We start from the raw sequence: 22,784 nt of genomic DNA, 5'->3' as shown, positions 1-22,784 counted from the left end.
AAACCATTGTTGCAGGAGACCCAAGGAGGAAGGCAAGAGGCCAGAGGGCTGGGAGACTGAACTTTGTAACAGGACACACGTTGCAGCGTTTTTTCCCCCATCAGATAATGTTGAACATCTGCTCAAGTTAGTGCTTCTCTCTTGACTAGTATCTGGCAAGAATCACCAGCTCCTAGGCCAATGTATCAGAGAAGAGCTAAGTGGGCCGTGTGTAGGCTATCTCATTGCAGGGATTCCAAAATGCCTCACTGAAAGGAAATGCAGAGGAAGCAAATACTGGTTGTCAAAAGAGAAAATTTAGATTTGAACACAATTTGAGAAGAACAAGAGAAAGAAAGTATCCAGGGATTAGTGTATCATCCACAGTACACGATGTCAAGGCAGCACACCTGGACTGTTTTCTGTTCGAAACCTAAAGTGAGAAGATGGTTAATGAAAAAACAAATCCAGCCTTGACGTTGGGTGCCAAGTTCGCAGGAAATAGAAAAAAGGGAAGAAAACTATGCAAATGAAATTAACTAACAAAGTCTTACATTTTAGCACGAGAGTAATTTTACTATCCTAAAGTTAGAGCATTAGAAGAATAGACCTAAGACCTTACCAGAACTCACTAGAACAAAACATCCTAAACTTGTGAGAGAAGTATTGCCTACTCCATCATCAAACTTAGAACAAATGTGAAAAATAAGTCAAAACTGGAAGGTAGAAGGGAGGTCAATAATATTAGCGATCTTAAGCCAATGTTGCTGACACATCAAAAGACTCAGAGAAAGCCCAAAATGGTGGTGCTGGTTTGTTTTTATGATGGAAAAGACAGCTTGAAGCTTGAATTTGGTAATTCATGCTACATAAAAGCAGTGATTACAATGATTGCTAAAGTTACAAAGCTCCTCATTCTTCACTATGTTTTTATAAGCAAGAGGCAAATGATAAGGAAGGAAGCTGACATTAAGAAAGCACGTTTCAAGGCATATCTTCTCGGACTGTCCATCTTCATGCTGGTAGTTCGTAATTTCTAGAAACAACAAATCACCATGACTTGTGATTAAAAAGCAACAGTTAGAATATGTTCCAGTTTCTTCCTAGGGTAGGAACATGTGTCACATTTCAGAAAAATGCCCAAATGAAAGGTCAAAATAAAGTTGGATGCTTAAAAAACTGAGTTATCTAGAAGTCGTCTCTGAAGTACCAATAAATAAAAAATATTAGGACTTCTATTTATTTATTTTTTCCACATATAGGGCATAATGTCACAGGAAGGTCACAGTGAAGAGTAAACCCAAATCCTGCCACCTGTGAAGAGTAAACCCAAATTCCTGTTGGATGTGTTGTAAACAGAGAAGCCATTCTTCATGAGCCCTGCTCTGATCACATCCCTATTTATGTATTTTCATTCTGTCCTTTCATGTCTTTTTTTGTATGCTTTGTAATGTTTATAACACATTGCTATAGTAGTACAGGCATAACATTTATATAGAAATACATAGATACATATTAGGGAAGTGTGCTCTCATAGGGTTCCATGAGCAAATATTTGTAGCCCTAATCTAGAGAACTAAGTTGTCCAGACACCTTATTCTCCTACTATACTAGAGAAAGGAAGTGTTCCATACTTACGGTCATTTTCTTCTTGAATCTGAATATTAACTATATCAATACAATTCTGAATTTCATTCCAGCTTAAGTTCTCTTGCCCTTGGGATAAGGCTTCCAGTTTAATGGAGAGTAGTTCATTTGCATAACTGTGAAAGGGAAAACAATCATGATACTAATCAGAGACATTCATTCTTTGTTCACATTATGCATCTTAAATTTGCCACATGGGGCCAAAGTAGTAGATGTTATGAGGCTAGACAAAGAATAGAAGGCAAGTAAAATTGTTTTGTGAAGCTTTGTCAACATACAACAAGCTCACTTACACTAATGATGTTCTTTTTTAAGAAAAATACATGCTTTATGTACAAATGCTATTAAATTAATTAAATTATCCAAAATCCAACCTCATACACAACTCGAGCAAAACAAAACACTTAGATGTTCTCAATTCTGTGAAATAGCTTTTCTTTCCCAGTTACTAATTTTTCTCCTATTTGCACGTCTTGGCTCTGAATTACCATGGCCTTTAACCCTTCCATCAAAGGTCCTTTTTATTATTCTTATTCCTTCCAAACTGAGTTGCGAGTGACCTTTCTACTGTAACACTAACATACCTTGAGACCTTGAGACCTAATGTGCCCACTGAGAAAGCAAATAAAATGCAAATGAAGTTTCAGAAACCTTGGTCAAGAAAACACATCTTCACTGTGTTTTCTTGAAGAAGTGGTGTATGAGTTGAACCAGAATATCCTAAAATTCCTCCTCATCTGTCCATTTCTTCTAAGGCTTCAGAGCAGCTGCTCAAAAACCTCTCTTCTGCGTCCCCTCCCTGCCACAGCACTGTCATAACTCATTCCTGACCCTTGACCCTCCTCACTCTGTATGGTCCTCTTGAAAATAAGAGTTTGGACAAACACTTTAATTATTTTTCCTGTCTGGGGAGATTTTAGGGGAGGGGCGGGGGAATCGTGTATCTTGATATATTACTAAGAAACTTTCATTTCTCAATAATCAATTTTTCTATTTGAAAATCACAGAATCAGTGTTAACAACCATAAACTAACATGTACTATTCTAGCCCAAATTAAAGGCACTTGATAGTTTAGTTTGCTTTTTCATCACCCCAGGGAAATACAGACCAGTCCTCTCTGAGCATATTGATTTACTATGCAGTTGGACTTCTGAATAGCACTTGCAAATCTGCTAACATAATTTCAAAGAATTAACATCACTTTGAGTTTAAAACTGTTTTCCTGTTGTGACAGATTTTCTCAAAGTTCTGCATGCCTCAAGGTGACACTGAGGTGTTTTCCAGAGAGAGCAGCTTGAGAGAGAAAAACATTCAAAGTAGGAAGTGGGTGGCGGTGATTCATCATCTGTGACTAAATGAGGTTTCACCAAATGCAGGCCTGAGACTGGTTAACTGTAATGTGTGAGATTTTCACTTACCAAGAGTTATAAACCTAAGAAAATACTCTGTGTCACTAGTTATATATAATAAATAATACTGACCATGATAACAATATGAATAAGTGGCAACTTGCACTGGTTAGCATCCCTTATAGACAGGACCATTCTAAAAAAAAAAGTGCAAAATCCCAATGGGCATTTCACATGCTTAATGTCTAAATGATGACCAATGGGAATAAAATAAGAAAGTTTGAGGATGAACACAGAAAAACAACACAATCGCTATCATTTCTTTAGAAATGAACAAACACTAGCCAAAGGGAACAGATTTTAGGGTTCACATAACAGAGCTCCACAGGCTTTTGCATATGAATATTAGTGTTCAGTTTCTAAAGGCATTAACTTTGTAAAGTATTCTGTAGTTACCCAAAAGGTCCATGTCCTTTTCCTCCCCACCTCTCTCAGAGCTCTCTTCACCATCTGCCAAGGGTGAATTAGTAAGATTATATTTCTAACAGACTTGGGAAATTTTGAGATTAAATTTCCAATTTAGTTAGCAGATGTTTATTAAGCACTTACTATGTACAAAATCTGTAGCAGGCACTAAATGGATATTTAGATGAACAAGATGCAGCCTTCATTTCAAGGAGCTTTCAGTCTAATGGATAAGAAGACAAAAACTCAAAAAAGTATAAAAGCAGAACATAGGAACAGCCATAAAAGTAGAGACAGTCTGTGAGAGTAGAAATAATGGGGCTCCAAGTTAGGAGAAGTGGAAGGAAATTTTAGTGGTTGGGCGCCTTGCCCAGGACAGGCACTGAACCAGGCACGTAAATCCTCAAAACTGTTCTGCCAGTGCAGGGTAAGTGTTTTTGTGCTTTATAGGTCAAGAGAAAAGGGCTTGGCTAGGAAGAGTCAAACTCAGATATTTTTGCCCCCAAGGCTATGTTCCTTTAACCACATCATGCTATTCTCAGAAGAGATGACATTAGCATGGGTGGGGAGAAGCATGGAAATAATTAATGGAAGTGTAATCTATGGCAGGCAGGGCTCGTAAGCTCCAACATTGTACCAGGCAGAGAGGGGTGACAGGGCACCATGTTCCCAGTGGTGAGAGGAGCATTTGTAGGAACACATAGGCCAGAAAGGAGCATTTGTAGGAACACATAGGCCAGAAAGTACAGTGTGTTCGGATCCAGCTTGGCTGAAGTGCAAACCATGAGGAGGGACGTAGCTCCTAGCTGGAGCTAAGGTCAAAACATGTTTAGAGTGAGGAGTCTGTTCTTAATTCAGATGAGAACAGAGAACACTCAAATAGAGCATTATAAACATACCTACATTTTAGAACTATTAATCTGGGAACAGCATATGCCTAGAGCCAATGCCAACCCGACATCGCTTTTGTGAGAATTAGACAAAAGAATCTTTTTGGGAAAACACAGTCCCAAGGGTGGAAGCCATGGTAAATAGGTAGAGACTGTAAGAATTCCAGGTAAACCTGCCCAGTACTCTTGTGCTTTGAAGAATTTGCACAACCACAGGGAGTGGCCCAAATAGAGCAGTGTTTCTTAAATTTAAAAAACTGAAAACTTAGGCTTCTGAGAACATAAGTTAAAAAGCCGACACTGAAAGTGAAATACTGAAGATGATCAGCAGCTGTCAATACAAGAACTAAAGAGGACTCTGAAATCTCATGTTGATATTGGGTCACCCGGGTGACCCAGGAAGTGCTTAAACCAAATTTTGAAAAGATTATTAAAACAAACATAAATGGTAAATGTTTCACACAGAATACTTGAATTCTGAAGCTGTATCTGTAGCCCCAGTTGAAAACCACAGATATAAGAATGGGGTGTGGGACCATTTCCTTAATGGGTTATTTATAAATTGGGATGGGGGAGGAGAATATTTTTTGACAATTAAAATGGGTGATTTGGAGGGAGGAGAGTACCGTTATTAGAGGGCAGTGGCCAAGGATGCTAAATCTGTAGGACAGTCTTGACAATTCTCTCATCAAGATTCTCTACCGGTGCCCCCTTAGGTTGTTAGTCTTCATAAGGGAGTGACCAGCTGTCTTCTACTCTTAACACTAAGAGAGTAGCAAAGCCTGGTTAGGTAAGAATGAACGAGGATAGAAAAGATGTAGGAAGACCAGTTTGGAGGTTATTACAGAGGCAAAGTTGAAAAGTCTAAGTGAGATGGTCACTGGGAAATGGAAACATCTTGCAGAGGTATGGTGACAGAGAAAACTTACAGGGAGAGAAGTGAGCAGGCTGTTCGAGGATGCCTGGCAGAGGGCAGAGGAAAACTCAAGTTGACTTTGAGGTTTCTAAGCTTGGAGGAAAGGTGGTGCCATTAATAGAAACAGTGGATGCAGAAATAAATTACATTGGAAAGTGACTCTGAGGCATTATATGAACCAAGTGGCCAAATTTATGTAGTATAAACACCATCAGTTTCACCAAGAAGACTGAAAACAAGAAAAATCCACTGTCCTACTATTTTTGAGCCATTCTCTACATAGACACGTGATCAAACAATATTTTTTAAAATTCTAAGTTTAAAAAAATTTTTCCTGTAAAACTGTATGAGAATTAGCCAATTTATCTATTTGAGCAGTTCCAGCATCAATATCCGAAAAGAGCTTTTGTCAAGATCTAAGCAGACATCTCCCCCTGGTGGTCACAGGAATCCAGAATGGAAAACCACATGTTTAATTTGGGCTTTTGTCTTACTGAATCTCTCACTGGGCTCCTTATTCAGGTCCCTTAACTTTCTCTCTAGATCTGTTGTATTTTTTGTAATGCTATCAATTGTACTATCTAGCAGCATATTTCAGGTACATGAAATGAAAGATACTAAATGGAGATTGTTACCCACTGCCATGATCCACTGTGGTCTCAAGATTCCTTTGGTTCAATGATCAGAAGAATGGAGTTTGGGTCCTAATTGCCCAACTTTGAGTCCATAAATCCAGATTCAGTTTCTTCAACAGTAACATAAGAGAACTGGACCAGATAACTTTCAAAGTTGCTTTCAACTTTTGTGTACATTCTGTTGTCTCCAAAAGAAGCCCAAGGGAATGTGTATTTTCAACAGTTCTTTTATTTTAGCCTATCAAATAATCTTTGCTAATGACAAAGTCAGTCGATAATTTCCATAGGATGATCATTTTTAGACTTTGTTCCCCTAAAAAGAATACTGTAAAGAACAACTCTAATATTAGAAAAACAAAGCAGACCAGCTTTCACAAGTATGGATATACGGATGTCTTCACTAAGAAACAAATCCTTTGTGAGATCTGCTGAACACACATTTCTACACTGAAGAGAGGTTTAGAAAATGTTTGCTTACCGTTCTACATATGTCTCATCCAGATTGTTGAAGCCTATTTTGGGGCTTCTGAGTTGATTCTGCACAGACACAAGATCATTGCTTTCTAAGGCCTGGTTTAGTAAAGCGACAGCAGACAGCATTTCCACTGCGATCAAGAGCTCCTCATGTGGCAAGTAGTTCTGTTATAAAACACAAGGCAATATGAGTTCCCCAAATCACACACCTCGTGCAGGAGATGGGGGTTTAGAATGCATCAAAGAACAATGAAAAGTCAAAGATTTTGAGAACCCAGAAGAAAAAGGGTTCATTTGCCACCTATTTTTCATTGGCTTTAAAGAACAGTTAAACAGCTTCTGGGCTTTCCTTAGATAATGATTTTGGGGACTGAGTTAAATGACAACCAACATTTATGATTCCACAAACCTCTGCATTCTCATAGCTGATTCCTACTCCCTGCTCTACTGACTGTTTACAGGCTCAATCTTACCAAATAATTAAGCCAAGGATTAGATAACACTGTCACTGTCCAAGAGTGCGAGGTAAGATTCTAGCATAGCTAATAATTTTCAGTTCGAATTAAGGGTAAGGAAATGAGAGAAGAATTTCGCTTAAAAGTTTTAACCCCAGAAAAGTAAATCAAAGTCTTTAAGCCAAGAATATTGATTCTAGTTCCAAAAAAGAAAGCCTGTCACATTTTTATAATTAGATAGAAATTTTAAAAGGTACTCTAAGGTCTAGATATTTGAAGAAATGTGAGGTAAATTTTTAGGTAAAGCAAGTAAGGATCTCCAGATTAATCTGATTTATGAATCTAGAACTGGCTTATTTAAAAACTATACCTTATATTTCAGAACATCCTCCCCTTCAAAGTTCTCTTCCATTTAATCATTTTATACTAACTTGGTATAACTTCAAAAGGTTTATTTCTTCTATCATATTAAAGAAACGTGGAGGGAACATGAAAATGAATTAATTTTAAAAAAGCTGACATCTATCTATACATTTAGAATATATGTATTTAATATATATAATGTAATATTTACATTAAAATACATTATAGCTTTCTAGATCGCCACAGAAATCTTGCAGCAAATTGATTTTAGAGTAACAAAGCATAATTTTACCTTCCAAAGGAAACGGGAGGAAAGGCTTATTATAGATAACATGTAAGTAAATTTTATCTACATATCTTACATTAACTATAAGTTTAACATATAGGAAAAGTATAAAATTACAAATAAAAAACAAAATGAAATCATTTGAGTTCACTCCTCCCAGTGAACTGTCAGCAAATATATAAAGTCACGGTATACAGCAAAAGGATAAGGGAAAACCAAGAAGAAATGTGACTGGGCAACCAATGGTTGACAGTTGGCCAGTTAGGAATGAATGACTGCTATATAGTTCAAGAAGCCTTGGGCTTCGAAGCTAGAGAAGTGAAAGAAAATATTAATGAGAGAACCTAAGTACAATTTAAGAAAATAACCTATTTTTCTTTCGTTACAAAATAGTATCTTTCTATTTAGAAAGCGTAAGAAGTCTTGATAAGAATAAGAAAACAAATCCTATAACCCAAGCCCTTTACTGTATATCCTTTTACTTATTTTTAATTCATGCACTTATAGAGGTTTTGTTTTTTTAACTGACATTTTCTTATTACAAAAACCCAAGATAATGCTCTCTATATATATTCATCTCATTTTTTCCCCACTTAATATTAGTGTTAGCAATCTGTTATTAAATATGTGGTTTGTTTCTTGCTTCTCAATATTAAAGACAATGTAGTGAAACATCCTTGTGGCTACAACTTTCTGATTCGTATTTTTTTCCTAGGAACATAATTGTCAGGATAACAGGTAATAGCCTTTGAAATATATCACTAAGGCCACCCTCCAGAAAGGCTGTACCACTCATGCTCCCATCAGCTGTGCTGCCCCAAATTTATCCCTATACCAGGTCATCTCTCTCAACTCTCTATCAATCTGATTTTTAAAAAGGACTATATTTTGTTTTAATTTACATTTACTTACTTCTGATTGAGTTTGAACATTTTTGTATGTGTGTTTGTTATTATATATTAGATATTTTCTGAATTGCCTGTTCGTGCTTTTGCCCTTCCTCCTCTTTTTCGGGTGGATCAGTGCTGTTTCTAATTTTTAAGATCCAATGTCCTTCTTCGTTTCTTTAGAACTTAATTTTTTTTTTTTTTAACGTTTAACCTCTTGTATTGGAAATTTATTCTGATATGTGTGGTGAGGTAATGTTTTCTTTCCCAAGTGGTGAAACACAAAGATTTTTCATTCCTTTCTCCACTTTTTTGAAACACTAGCTCTCTCATATATTAAATTCTTGGCTCTGTTCCCGTACTTTTCATTCTGTTCCATTGTTTGGCTTAAATACACATGCTCTTAATTACTATAACCTTATGTGTATATTACTGTTCAATATTATTAGAATATTAAAAAGCATAAATTTACAAAAATCAAAGCCATGGTAGTAATGGTTGTTTGCAGATTTCTAGAAATGCTGATTTGGAGCTTATTTTTCTATATCAAAAAAACATATTACAAAAACATCTTAGTATAGTTAAAAAATTATCCAAAGATTTATAAAAAAATCAGAGTTAATAAGAACCACCTGTTTTCAATGTGTCTGCATTTCCTATACTCTTAGATTCTCCACATAGATGAAAGGCAGGAGTTAAAGAGGAAGATTGCCATGAAACTGGTACAGAGAGGCCAACAAGGCCGGGGATTAGTACATGTTAAAGACTCTATGCCCTCTTTCACCTCCTAAACAGCCTTCCTCATGGCCTGGACTCGGATTTAACATCTCGAGAACTGCAGTCTCCTCTGACTTACCATGGCGTTCTGTTTCTGGAGGTTGAAAAGCTCATTCTGATACATCGCAGCAGCAAAAGGATAAACAGCAGGCAGCTGGGCCTCCGGTTTCTTCAGTGCAAGCAGTGTATTCTCGGGGTCACCTTCCTGGATGACGGCATTGATGTGGTCCACCGCAGCCAGCCCTGAGGGTGGGGTGGGGGATTGCATTCCATCAGAATGTCTACTTTTCCCACTGCAGCCTGACCCAACTTGCCCATCTGTCCAAGGATAGAGCCTAAGTCACTCTCCATGGACTCTGAAAAGCTGCAGGTGGAGGGTAGCTCCGTAATTGGAAGTAGGTCCAAACCTGGGAGGCAGTCCTTAAAAGAACCTCAGCATTGACAGAGCTAGAGTTATGAGATAATTCCTGCCTAGCATGATTTCCTTACAAAATATTACCTTTAAGGACTAGTTCTGGTCCCACCTCTTCCATTGAGCCTTCACATTGTTCTGGTCCATGAGGACTGCACACCTTGGGAATCCACACAGTACTTGGAGCTAGGCGATACAGATCCTGCAGTATTGCCTCCTTCAAGGAGACTGAAGCTATGTGAATCCTTGCCCTACTGCTGTATCCTCCAAGTCAGCACCATGGAAAACCCACAGTGGACACTTGGACATGCTGCTGCCCGATATTGATGGTATTAGTTCTCAGAACATTCTCCTTCAACTCCATATTCTACAAATGGTGATTCTTAAGACAAAATAATTCAGATATGTTTTTAAAAATATTAGATTCAAAATTTATATAATTGAATAAGTCTGTGCTATGTCAGTTAACTTAAAAAACATATCCCTGATCAAAGAAATGCCTTGGATGACATTATCTGACCCAAGAATAAGCTCTGTAATGTCTCTACCAGCTGCAATGTTCGGATAACAAAGAACTGAATTTTAGTGACCAAACTGAGAGTGCTTGAAACAGTAGATTCAGCATAGTTTTCAGAAAACAGAAATGGAATTACTAATCGAATGGAAGAATGAGTGATGGTCTCTGCCACCAGGCGATAGCAAATCAGACAGAACCAGCAGGATTTTGCCCTATAAAGAAAGCTTTAGGGTCGTAGAAATAACACAGACTCATAGATCTCTGAAACTTTTCAAAGGTTAGTCTGTCTCCCTAATATATGACTAGACTGCAGCTAAAATTATTCTAACCCTTTTTAACAGATGACAATTTATCTTCTCTGATGACATTTGCAAGGAGCTACCCTCAATAACTTCTCCACTAAGAGACATCATTCAACAGTAGGAAACATGTAGAACCAATGCAATCTTTCATGCCACATCTCAGAAAATGTACACTTATTCTACGAGATCCTAAAATCCCAAACACTTTTTTTCCTATTCTTAGAATTAATATGACAAAAGAAAGATTTCCAGAAAGGAAGGTGAGAAATTGTGGTGTTTGCTGTTCTGTTAAGTCATCCGAGACCTCTCAGCTGTGTCTCTGATTACTTTGGATAGGATTTTGCTTCACCTTAGAAAACTCTATAATACGAGTTTGCACAACTGGATGGTAAAATATTACAAGAAAATTACATCCTTAAATTACTCTTAATGCACCATTTCTTCTTAAAGGAAAACAGAGTAAGCTTAAGTGCTCTTTTATATTCTGCATTTAACAAAATTTCCATCCCTGATCGTAACAGAATATGTCATGTAATGAATGAAATGCCCGTGCCAAACCCAAAAGTTAAATAATTGTAGTCTAAACAAAGCTGAAGGCTCTGACGACAGAGCCAGTGACATTACCATTGAAGCTGTCACTTATGCCACTACTACGGCTGCCATGAATGTAGATACTTTAACATTTTAATATAATAACCTACATGGTAGGGAAAAATCTTGACAGTAACTATACTTACATATTTTAAACACACGTAATTGTCTCATTGTCATGTCACTGATTAAAATATGCTTTAAAGGGTTTTTTTCAAGACTACTTTTAGTTCTACTGAACTATAAATTTTCAGATGGGGAAGATCAAAAACTTTAGAATAATTATGTTCTATACCTTTAAAGCCATCAACCATTGCAATGTTCTTCACAATTTCAGCTGATTATGCATTAGCATAAATCATCTCATGCTTTTTACTTTAAAATGGGAAGAAAAAAGTATAGCCAATTTAATATTAAATTTGTCACGAAGTATAAAAGCATAAACAGTTACATAAGGCATTTTATTTAACATGAAAGAGAAATCTGTTTTAGCGATTATAAACATTTCAAAAATAAAAGATGGCAAAAGGGTGGAAACCATTTCCTCACTAAGCTTATGAACCTTAGATGTCTTGCTGGCAGTATTAATTTCTTCCTGTAATTCATTTCTGTCAAGCATAATGAAATTCTCAGCTTTCAAAAAGAGCAGAAAGAGAAACTTGAACTTGGGCTCCACGTATCATCATGTATCATCACCAGCATTTTCAAAATTTAATAAGGATGAAAGAATAAGAATATGCCATCTCAAAATGTTAAGGTGCTTCCTTAAAAAAAATTTACCCTAGAGCTTTCAGCAACTGTGTATGTGAGGTAAATTCTCAAACCTACTCAGTTGTTAACTCCTAGATATTTACATAATGTTCTCTGAGCCTCCTTGGTTATTATTTGAAGCCTTTAGGATATGTCTCTACCAGCAACTTAGGAGCAAACTTCTAGGTAACACCTACAGGTGTGCATTTCTTTGAAGGTGTTAAGAGTAATAAAGAACATTCGAAGCTGATATCGGTGGTTAAATTGAGGGCAAGGTTTAGGACTACTGAAATTAGTGGATACTCCAAATTTAAATTTGGCAGATGGTTCACATGCTTTGTTAAATGGGCTAAATGGTCTTTCATGTATTCATTTTGGGGATATATATGGGTCATTTAGACTGAATGAGGAGAAATAAATGTCAATCAGAATTCCTTACTGCCTCAAGTGAAATGCCTCAAGTGAAATTTTATTAGAGAAGGGAAAAAGACGAATAAAGAGATTATTCTATCTGCACTTGCATATACTTACTTTAATGACCTGAGTTTTCTGTTCTTTATAGTCATGCAACTAAACTGGATACCAAGAAAAATTAAATTGTGCAACTGAATCCATAGAGTCTCAGACATATGAGTTTAAACCAGCCACCATGTGATTTCATTGCCCTGTCAAATCTCATTCACTTGCACTAAAGCTACACAAGCTGTAAGAAAATAATTCTTACAAAGTGTAGACTAGTGATTGAGAATAAAGAGCAGAGCTGTCAATAATACCCTTTACAATTCCAATCAAATGCCATCACATAGTCATGGGCAAGGAATGACAATCTTTAAGTCATAATATTTTATAAAAACTCAATATTAGCCTAATAAGGGATAAGTTCAAAATATGACGTACATTGAATCTATGATGAAACTGGAAGATACAGTCAAACTGGCTTTAAGACACCTTGAGATATTTTGCATGGACTAGGGGCAAGATCACCAAAAAAGCTCCATAGAGATTATCAGATGATGTGCCATAATTAAGAGCAACACTGACATTTAGTGGATTTTTCATCATATAAGGCAGTTTTACAAGGATACAAGTTGAGAGATTCTGATAAGGAAAATTCGTATCTTATAGAAGTACCATTTTCTGCATACAATCCTTACTTACTGTTGACTTTATTGATATTGCCTTGGATTTCTGCTTGTGTCAGCAGTTCTTCATATGCGTCTCTTTCTTCTTCTGAAATACAGTTATTCTGCAAAACAAAGTCTTTACTGATTCCTGAGGTTGTTTCCCAAGCTTGATATTCAAAAGCAAAAATGCAGAGTGATAGAAAAAACCACTGATATTTATTTGAACTCAATACAAGCTTTCAAGAGTGCCTCTTTGTGCAAGGCACTAGAGTTAGATATGCTCAAAGGATTACAAAGATAGTCAACAGACCCAGTGACTTTCTGAAAAGGCCTAATTGTCTAATGTCGAAAAAGTTAGGCTGGACCTCTTGATATTGCCATTTTTTAAATATCAAAACCAACTGACTATTGGAAACTTCATTTGATTCAGTCTAATAAGATCAAGAACAAAAATAATGAATATGCATAGTCAAAAAGAATAGAAGAAGTCGGAAAATTTTTAAAAGAGACAACATTGAGGAGGTTCTGGAGGAACCTTAATGTTAAGGCAGGGGTGTACCGGGATGTAGACAGCAGGATTTGGTCACAAAATCAGAAAAGCTTGGCAAGTCAGGCTACACATGGAGTGTGTGTCCAGGTCTAGCCAAAATGATAGGGAGGCAGGCTGAGTATCCTGGAGGCCTTTTAAGGCCAAACAAAAGACCTCTACTTAATCCAGTAGGAAGTAGAGAATCGGGATGTTTCTGGTAGGATAACAACAGATCTGTAGTCAAAAATTAATTTTGCAACCTCTAGCTCTGAGAGGGAATGGCTTAGAGAATGACAGGAAGCAGGAAGAAGGTGCTACAGGAATCCTGAGGTGAGTTCAGGGGGGGCAGGCTGAAACTAGAAGGTAGGTGGACAGATGTTAGCCTGTTAAGAAAAAGCAACAGAATAGAATATAAGAGAAATAAAAAGAATTCTGAAACAATTCCAAAAGGAAGTCAGCAAGGGGCACATATGTGAGAAGGGTAGGGTAGCGATGAACACCCTCCTGATGCGGGGGATGACAAAGCCTGGGTGGATGACAAGGTCTGGGGGACACAGAGCTGAAGTTATCTGGAGGAGCATTAGAGGGACCTGGTATCAAGGTGACAGCTGATTTCTTCACCAAATGGATGAGCTTAATTGAGGAAGAACAGAGACAGACCTTGAAGAATCCCCATTGTTAGAGGCAGGAGGAAGAGACACTAAGAGATGCAGAAGAGAACCACAGCAGCAAAGAAGCACATGAGTTAGGGGAGCAGATCATCTCAAGGCAGGCAGACAGAGTGGGGCAAGTGTGCTGGTGGAAGCTCCCGGATGAGAAAAGGTGGTAAGATAAAGTTGCCACTTTTGGTAGTGGAGCTGAAGCTGACATGGCGAGAGCTTAAGGAGAGGTAAGTCGGCAAGGAAGTGAAAGCTCTGAGCATAGACCAAGTCTCTAATAACACAAGACAGGCAGAAAGTGTGACGTTAGGATCAGGAGCAGGCTGCCTTCCTGGGGAGGAAAACCACTTTCTCAAATATGAGGGTAAATATTGGGAAAATATAAAGGAGAATGGATTCAAAAATATCCTCTCTAAACTTTACCACATTGAGTTATTAACCTCTACTAATACATCCAAAGGTAACCTCAGTTAATACAAGATCTGCTGGTGATGCCTAATGAGGGAAGAACTTTAGCTGCTACTTCTACACCTTCCAGGTAAGTAGTAAGTTTACGGCATGACCTTCAAACCTTGCAACTTATAATATTCATCATAAAAGGAAACCTAATTTCCTTACATAGTGCAAGGTCTTATTTTGCTCTTATATTTCTCCCAAACCAATTGCCTATGGCTATACAGACCACAGTCAGTTGATTTAAAAATATCGCTTTTAACATTATGGCTTTTTCAAACTATCTACTCACAACTGTATCTATTACTGAGAATCTAATTAAATACCTTCAGTCTTGCATTTTCCTCTTTTCCCTTTTTGGCTTCCCAGAGTTCCTTCTGATATTCCTGTGCCAGGTTTTCATCCACTAAAGTTAAAACGGCGTTTGGGTTTCTTAGAGTTATAATGGTCTGCTCTGCTATTCTTTTTTCAATAGCTTCATTAATGGCTATAACTGCAGCATGCACTGAGAAGAGGAAAAAAAAGATTTTAATTAGCAAAAGACAACACGGACAGATTTCTATTAGCAAATGCAACATGCATCAACACTGCATAAACTTAAGCAGTGTTACTTCCTTCTTTGGCTCCCAGTAAGCATGTCAAAAAAGAGAACTCAGACACATCAGAGAGCACGCCTCTGACAACCTCTCCACTTGCCCGTCTATCTTGGGTCCTGTCTCAGCAGCTATTATGTAATCCCTATTCATTTATTCAACTTGCTCTGAATGGCTAACATGAACCAAGCACTATGTATTTGAAAGGTAACACAAATACATTTAAATGTATTTGAAAGGTAACACAAATACATTTAAATGTACTTGAAAGGTAACACAAATACATTTAAAGTACCAGCTTGTTTCCAAGAGAGATGCCTGCAATTTAACTTGCAACACTAAAAGACCACATAGCAATGAACCTCACGACTAAAATCTAAGGACATAGAAAGCAGAGAAATATTTTGGAGATATTTCTGGAACCTCTTAATTCACATTGCACAAGTGGATGTTTAAAGTAGTTTAAATTAACCATCTACAATACATATAATAAAGCTTTCAGAGAGGGCTTAACGTATCTTCTAAATATTCTGTTTCTTGTAACCAAAATCAACGAATAAAGTATAAGTGAGTCTCATGTCAATGGTATGTTTGGATTTTAAATAGACTTACATGCAGCTTCATCCACGGACAGTTCATTAGCCAAAATACCACCTATTTTGCTGAAAGATGGCATCTGTATTCCATATTTCTCGAGTTCCTTTCTCATATTACTGATTTCCTCCTCTGAAAAAGAACAAAAAATCAAAGAAAGCCACAGAGATGGAGGCAGAATGAGTATATTTATACTAAGAAATGTCCTCATCCTAGGGCCCCCTTCCCCGGTATGCAAGGCTTATTTTTCTGATTAAAGATAATAAAAAGTGCCATGCCATTGTGAAAGAAAGAAGAGAGAGAGAGAGAGAGAGAGAGAGAGAGAGAGGAGAAAGAGAGAAAGAGAGAAAGAGAGAGAGAGAAAGAGAGAAAGAGAGAAAGAGAGAGAGAGAAAGAGAGAAAGAGAGAAAGAGAGAGAGAGAAAGAGAGAAAGAGAGAAAGAGAGAGAGAGAAAGAGAGAAAGAGAGAAAGAGAGAGAGAGAAAGAGAGAAAGAGAGAAAGAGAGAGAGAGAAAGAGAGAAAGAGAGAAAGAGAGAAAGAAAGAAAGAAAGAAAGAAAGAAAGAAAGACAGAAAGAAAGAAAGAAAAAGAAAAAGAAAGAAAAATTTTTCAAGAAGGTGGGGCCATTTCTAAACAAGAACTTTAGGAAGAAGCCAGCCTAATATTCTCATTTCATAACTGTGGGGAAAAGGAAACCTAGTTGAGTACAAACAAAACAAGTTTTCTTCTCTGATCAATATAAAGGAAAAAAAAGGAATCAATAATATTGAAATGAAAAAAGTATTGGTACATTTCCTTGGTAACTACAGTATAAAAAGTTATAAAGATAAAGAATAGTACCTGTGAAATCTACTTTGCCCAACAAATCCTGGATCTGGGGTGCTATTCCTAGTTTGAACAGATATAAACTGAAAGAAAAAAATATCAAATTATCAGAAACTTTATCATTATAAATCTTAGAGTTAGAAATTGCTTAAATCTTATAGGCTTTTTTTAGCTGAGAAAAAACTAAGATATTATCTAATCCATTGATTTTGTAGATGAGGAAACTGAGTCTTGAAATAACACAGTTAAGGTAACACAAATACATTTAAAGCATCAGCTTGTTTCCAAGAGAGATGCCTGCAATTTAACTTGCAACACTAAAAGACCACAATAGCAATGAACCTCATGACTAAAATCTAAGGACATAGAAAGCAGAGAAATATTTTGGAGATATTTCTGGAACCTCTTAATTCACATTGCACAAGTGGATGTTTAAAGTAGCTTAAATTAACCATCTACAATACGTATAATAAAGCTTTCAGAGGGGGCTTAACGTATTTTCTAAATATTCTGTCTGTCTCCAAGATTGGTGTTTTGTAGGACATGGCACTTCTGTAGTCAACTAACTCACTATCATCCATGTGTAGGAAGAATTAGAAACACAACTAATATAAAATAGCAGGTAATAAATGCAATAAACATTTCCTTGGATATTCCTTACATGACTCTTACTTTGTTGAAAGTACAGCTCAAATTATTATATTTTCCTTTTCATTATTCCTCCAAGTACCACACACCCCTTGAGGAAATATTTGTTTTACATTTTTTGAGCCAATAAATAGAGTGGCAAGACTGTCAATGGATGAGGTGATGTTAAAGATAAATCATGATGGGGGCATATTATTAAGTAGAAGATGGAGAATAAACTGTATATATTTCTTTAAAAATCCTTTAGGAAGTGATGATGGCACCAACTAACCTACCCATATATAACCTGTCAAAAGGAGCTGAGGGCTGGCAACTCTATCAGAGATGAAAATATATGGTTATATGGCTTTTCTCATTTAATCACTGAGCCAGTTTCTGTTCCATATTTATCCTAACCTCCCCAGCCCCCAGGATTAATTCTACAGACCACCTTAAAAGTTCTGTATCACTTTATTAACAATTTTGATAGGTTTATAATTTATGAGATTTTAATTAGAATTTAGAAATTATACAATAACATGTATGAGAAAATGAATGGAATAATTTCAAAGGCTTGAAATATTTCAAGATTATCTCTTCAGATGTAGATGCGAGATGAAGCTGAGTAGTTTATAAAATACATAAAATTTCAATGAAAGAGTTCAAGATCAAGCCTTCTTAATGGTATTAAACAAACTCCAAAGTCTGACTAATCAGTATAAATAGCATGCACTGAAATTTACATGATCACTTCTGCAAAAAACAGTAATTTAGAAAAGTAATAATGGTCAAAGTTTAAAATTAGTGATTAATGATTTAAAAAAATTACATTGAAAATTACCACCCAGAGTTAAATCATAAATATTTTGATATAAGTCCTTTGAATGTTGTTTCTGGAAATATCTATTCCATAAACTCACATGGTATTCCATAATAGGAATGTATTATAATTTATTTAATTAATTGCTGAGATGGTCACAAATTATTCACTATGGCAGCGAATCTACTTATACAGATAAGGATACATTTTTGTGCATATATCTTATTTGTTACTACAAATCCCTAAAAACAAAACTTACAGATTGAAAGGTATACACACAATCAAAACTTTCAGTATACAACAATACTCCTTACCCTTCTTTGAGAGAATCTAACCTTTAATTAACTTTCTAGCTCTGTTCCCCTAGGAATCTGAATAAAGGTATACTGACAACCATATTACTGAAGCATCATTGCTTAGAAAAATAACCTCCGATTGATAAATTGCATCTTGACTTGAAGGCATTACAAATACCTAATAGGTACCATATTTTTAGGTGTTCTAGAGTTCAAGGACTCTCATAACTGGTGCACACCTTGCAGGGAACTAGGAAGCCATGCTGTGGAGCCTTTACAATGGATACTGGCTCCTGGGGGCTGAGGCTCTAAGCCAGGGAGGCTCTTGCACCCACAATAACAGTTTCACTCTTTAGCACCTGAGTTGTCACCTGGGGTACTAAAGAGAACAGCTTCCAGATGGCTGGGTGACAATCATGTTGAGTGCCGTGAAGGCTCCCATTGAAGAGTAACTATGTGACGCTGTCCTGTCATTAGGCTGGGTTTCCTAGCTATCTCTTATCCTTCTGAGCAATTGGTGCCAAAAGTGGCTTTGGGTAGCTGTGAGAGTCCAAATGTTTAGTTGAACCAAAGAGCTACTGATGGGCACGCCCCCACTCTACCACCAATACATAAGAATGACATTTTCTTTCTGTTCTTATCACCAGAGGATATTATCGATGAAAACCCTGCCAATCTGATGGCCAAAAATGTTTAAGTCTCTTTCCTTTCGTTAGTTGTGAGGGCAAACATTTTTCATATACATATTGGCCATTTCCATTTATTCCATGAAATGCATATTAATGAATATTTGAATTTTAAAGATTGACTTTGGGGGGATCTACCTTTCTTTGCCCCCTCCCCATTCTCTCAAAACCACAACCTAAGGACAAAGAATAACTGACATTTTAACCATATGGTAATCTTAGTACTGAATTCCAATATGATATTTGTATCTTATCCACAGAGAAAAACATTAGACTCTGAACATTCTTCAATGTAAAATAGACATTATGTATTCATAATTAAAAGCTAGAAAGGATGTATTCCTTAGTTTAAATTCTATATCTTAAGAGATTATCAGGGATATAGAACTAATCACATAGCCTCTAAAGACTTAACCTCCAAAGGTTCATGCCAAACAAGTCATTATAATTAAAACTAGTATCCTGACAGTTTAAAAACCATAATATTTTATGAAATACTTCTTGACTCATTAGTACATGGAAAAAATATTCCAGTTAAAAAGGGAGCTCATATCATGTGGAACAAATGAAATATCAACCTCTTGTTCCTTTTTAGTAATGGGAACTACATAATTCAACAGAATTAAGCAGATAGGTTAATGAAGCTACAAAATAATTCTAAAAAAATCAAATCAAATCATATTTTAATAAAAATAGGTCTATAAACAATCAAAAATGTATCATTGTGTCACTTCGATTTCTTCTGTAATATCTGACTTGCATTTTCTTCTTCCCTTTTTATAACTAAATTAAAAAATATACCTGAAATAATCTATAAAGAAAACTATAAAATTAATTCAATGGCAGAATCGCTGAAAATGTGACAGTAAAATTTAAGTAGGAGACACTCATAAAATGTGTTCTAATACAAATTTTATATCTATAATTATTTCAAGTACTTAATGTGTCACATTTATAATGTACATTACTTATAGTAATATTCTGCTAATGTTTTAACATACTTTAAACTTATATTATTGTATCAAACCCTAAACTAATGAATATCTATTATCCTGAATATATTTCTACTTCTACTTCCCCATCTATGTATTGTTGAGTTAATCTAGAATCTTAAATGTATACTTTTATTCTCATATTATGTACCAAAAATTTAGATATACATTTTATTAGTTTCTTTCCTAATTTCATCTACACCCAATTTTCCTCTCTTAGTTTTATCTTTGGTTTTAGTGTATATAAGTACTCAAAATTTATTAAATAGATATATTGAATGAATCACTAATTGCACATATTTTAACATTGAATTTGTTCCTTGGGTGTTGGCTCTGTTTATTAAATCTAATACCGCTTTCATAGTGTTTCCCTTGAATGTCTGTCATTCCTTGATTTGGGGCTCATCTTAGGGTTTCAGATTTGCTGTTTGTCACTGTTGATCACAGATTCCCTAAGAGAGAAGCCAGTCTTAGTGGAAACTGTGGAGGAACGATGGGGCTGATCCCTGGAGGTGCCCAGTGTCTTGCCTTCTTAGATTTGGGCTCCCTGTGCCTTCCTGGGGTCATCAGCTATCTTGGGTACTGTTATGCTACCCTGCCAGCAGCATCTGCACTTGCTGCTTTAGGGAAGAATCAGAAGACTCAGCTGGTCTAAGCCCAATTATGCTGGCTTTGAGGCTCTCCTTTTTATATCTCTTTGCTTAGAGCCACCCCATGACAGACAGCTCCCAGCTCTGTTGCATCTCTCAGTGTTTCCGGGCTGTGGTCTTCTGTCTTATTTCTTAGGTAATCCAGTCCTATCTGTTTGCTTTCTGTTGGAAGTTGTTTAAATTTCTGGTCAGTAGATGACATTCTTTCTTACTGCAAACGATTAAAAAAAATTACTTCTTTGGTAATTTCGTATCAGTTCTGGTAAGGGAGTAAGACAACTGCGCTCAATGATGTTGACACAACTATTTTCACATTATTTCCTTTGTTTATCCAGTTGTTCATTTAATTACTATTTATAGATTATCTACCATATACAATATATGTTTTTCTCTACATACTGTCCCTAAAATAAAGCTATTTAGTCAGCCACAAAACATAGGTTTGTTGGTAATTTGAACTAAAACAATTTACTGAACAAAAGCATTAATTTTCCTCTGTGGTACTAAAGATATTAGGACTATTTCCAATTACACTTTTTATTTCTCCATTGTACACTATAATACTAATATTAATCTCACAATAAGCAAATATTCTGATTTAATTAAAAGTTACCACTAGGTGGTGCTGAGAAGTTACCACTTTTGGATGGAAGAATTTTCTGATTTAAAATTTACTTTAAATCAGATTTTCTTAAGCTAGTATGGATCAGGTAAAAATCTCATTTGCATATATATTTTTTCACCAAAATTAAAAAATATATATTAATTTACATATTTTATTGGGCTTCAATTTTCAATATTGTCTCTGATGTTGAGGTTTAAACTATTAGCTTTAAAAAGATTGTTTTTCACAGTTTTATAGCAAATCTCTGTAGAGGGGGTGCTTTCAAGCATATTATTCAAAGGGGCATGCATATATTTACTAGGAAACTACTTATTCACTATTTCCAGGCTGAAAAGAATCAGCAATAGCAGCCTGCTCCTTCCCAAGCATTTACATTCAAATGAGCCATTCTTTACCTGAAGCACATAGGAAATCCAGAGTCTTAAAAAAAAAAAAGCTCACCCCATACTAAAAAAAAACCCCAGCAATTTCTTGTAGCTCTTCGACACTGAGAGTATTAATCATCTTTAGTGCCTAACAGCCAGCACAAAAGGTTGAGAACATTCTAAGGAAAGCTGTGGAATTAAATATCAGCATCGCTTCTCACATGTAAGAAAAGACTTGATGTGAAACAGCGAGCCTCTCACCACACCAGAAGGTACAGTCATACAGTGTACTTGGATTGCGAAGTGAGGCCAGCAACAGAAAGGTTGTCCTAAGGTAGCTAAAGCCTCACTGGCCCATGTGCTCCCATTTATATAAATAATATCAGTTCAAGTCCAGAAATCAAGAAAGGGAAAAAAGTACTATTAGGGTATTTTTCCCCCTAGTGCTTTCAATATATATATTAAAAGGTTCTATAGTAATAAAATGCAAACTTAAAAGGCAAGAGCTGAATTTATTTCAGCTTTTCTGGATCACATCATGTGCAGTTCATTTTATGCTGTAACATGTGAGATGAATGTAAATGAAAGCCTCATGGTTGACCAGAAAGATCACAGGGCTAGAATCAGAAGCCCTGGATCCTGGTTCCAAGACTGGCAATATCTAGATGTGTGACTCTGAGCAAGTTATACAACCTAAGCTTTCAGTCCCTCATCCATGAAATGAAGGATCTGGACTAGAGTAACTTCCCAAGACCCTCCCAGATCTAAGCCTCATGATTCTTCATTTTGAAATCTCCTAAATATAACAGCTTAGAGGCCTGTGCTGAAATTCAAGTCTGATGCCTCTGTTCTTTTTATCTTAGTAAGAGGGAAATCCTTGATCCCCTTCCGAGGCCAGTGACTGGCTGAGTCAATAGCAGTGGGATTTCTGGTGTCATAGCCTGATCTGCAATCTCAACTCTGCCATTTATGAGCTGTGCGACTTTGGGCAGCCTCTCTGTGCCTAAGTTGCCTTGGTTGTAAAACGGGACTAATAACAGTACGTACCACATGGGTATGTTATGAAGGTTAAATAAGATGACACCTGTAAAGCACATTGAACAATGCCAGGCACATAATAAGAAATTCAGTAAGTGTTAGCCTTTGTTTTTATTATTATTATTATTTCCTGTTAAATAAGTGTGTCTTTCTTACATACTTACCAATAACCTACCACAGTGATTTCCCCACTTTCAAAACTGAGAATCTTTT

The 22,784-nt window shown here is 36.3% G+C and overlaps 1 protein-coding gene and 1 non-coding gene across 2 annotated transcripts in view; both read right to left on the bottom strand.

The window, feature by feature from the left end:
• IQGAP2 (IQ motif containing GTPase activating protein 2) overlaps positions 1 to 22,784 on the bottom strand; it is a 250,314-nt gene that overhangs the window by 86,035 nt on the left and 141,495 nt on the right. Inside the window, 7 exon segments of the mRNA XM_006913156.2 lie at positions 1,618 to 1,742; positions 6,361 to 6,521; positions 9,204 to 9,367; positions 12,855 to 12,942; positions 14,788 to 14,966; positions 15,667 to 15,780; positions 16,488 to 16,555. Coding sequence (XP_006913218.2) covers positions 1,618 to 1,742; positions 6,361 to 6,521; positions 9,204 to 9,367; positions 12,855 to 12,942; positions 14,788 to 14,966; positions 15,667 to 15,780; positions 16,488 to 16,555 — 899 coding nt within the window.
• LOC112480667 lies at positions 1,234 to 1,377 on the bottom strand. The gene has a single exon (XR_003046751.1). It is a non-coding gene; the product is annotated as a small nucleolar RNA SNORA11 (small nucleolar RNA).

Source organism: Pteropus alecto, unplaced genomic scaffold, assembly GCF_000325575.1.
Source record: "Pteropus alecto unplaced genomic scaffold, ASM32557v1 scaffold20, whole genome shotgun sequence".
Classification (NCBI taxonomy): domain Eukaryota; kingdom Metazoa; phylum Chordata; class Mammalia; order Chiroptera; family Pteropodidae; genus Pteropus; species Pteropus alecto.
The sequence above is the reverse complement of the archived record's forward strand: the minus strand, read 5'-3'. Positions and strand labels throughout refer to the sequence as shown.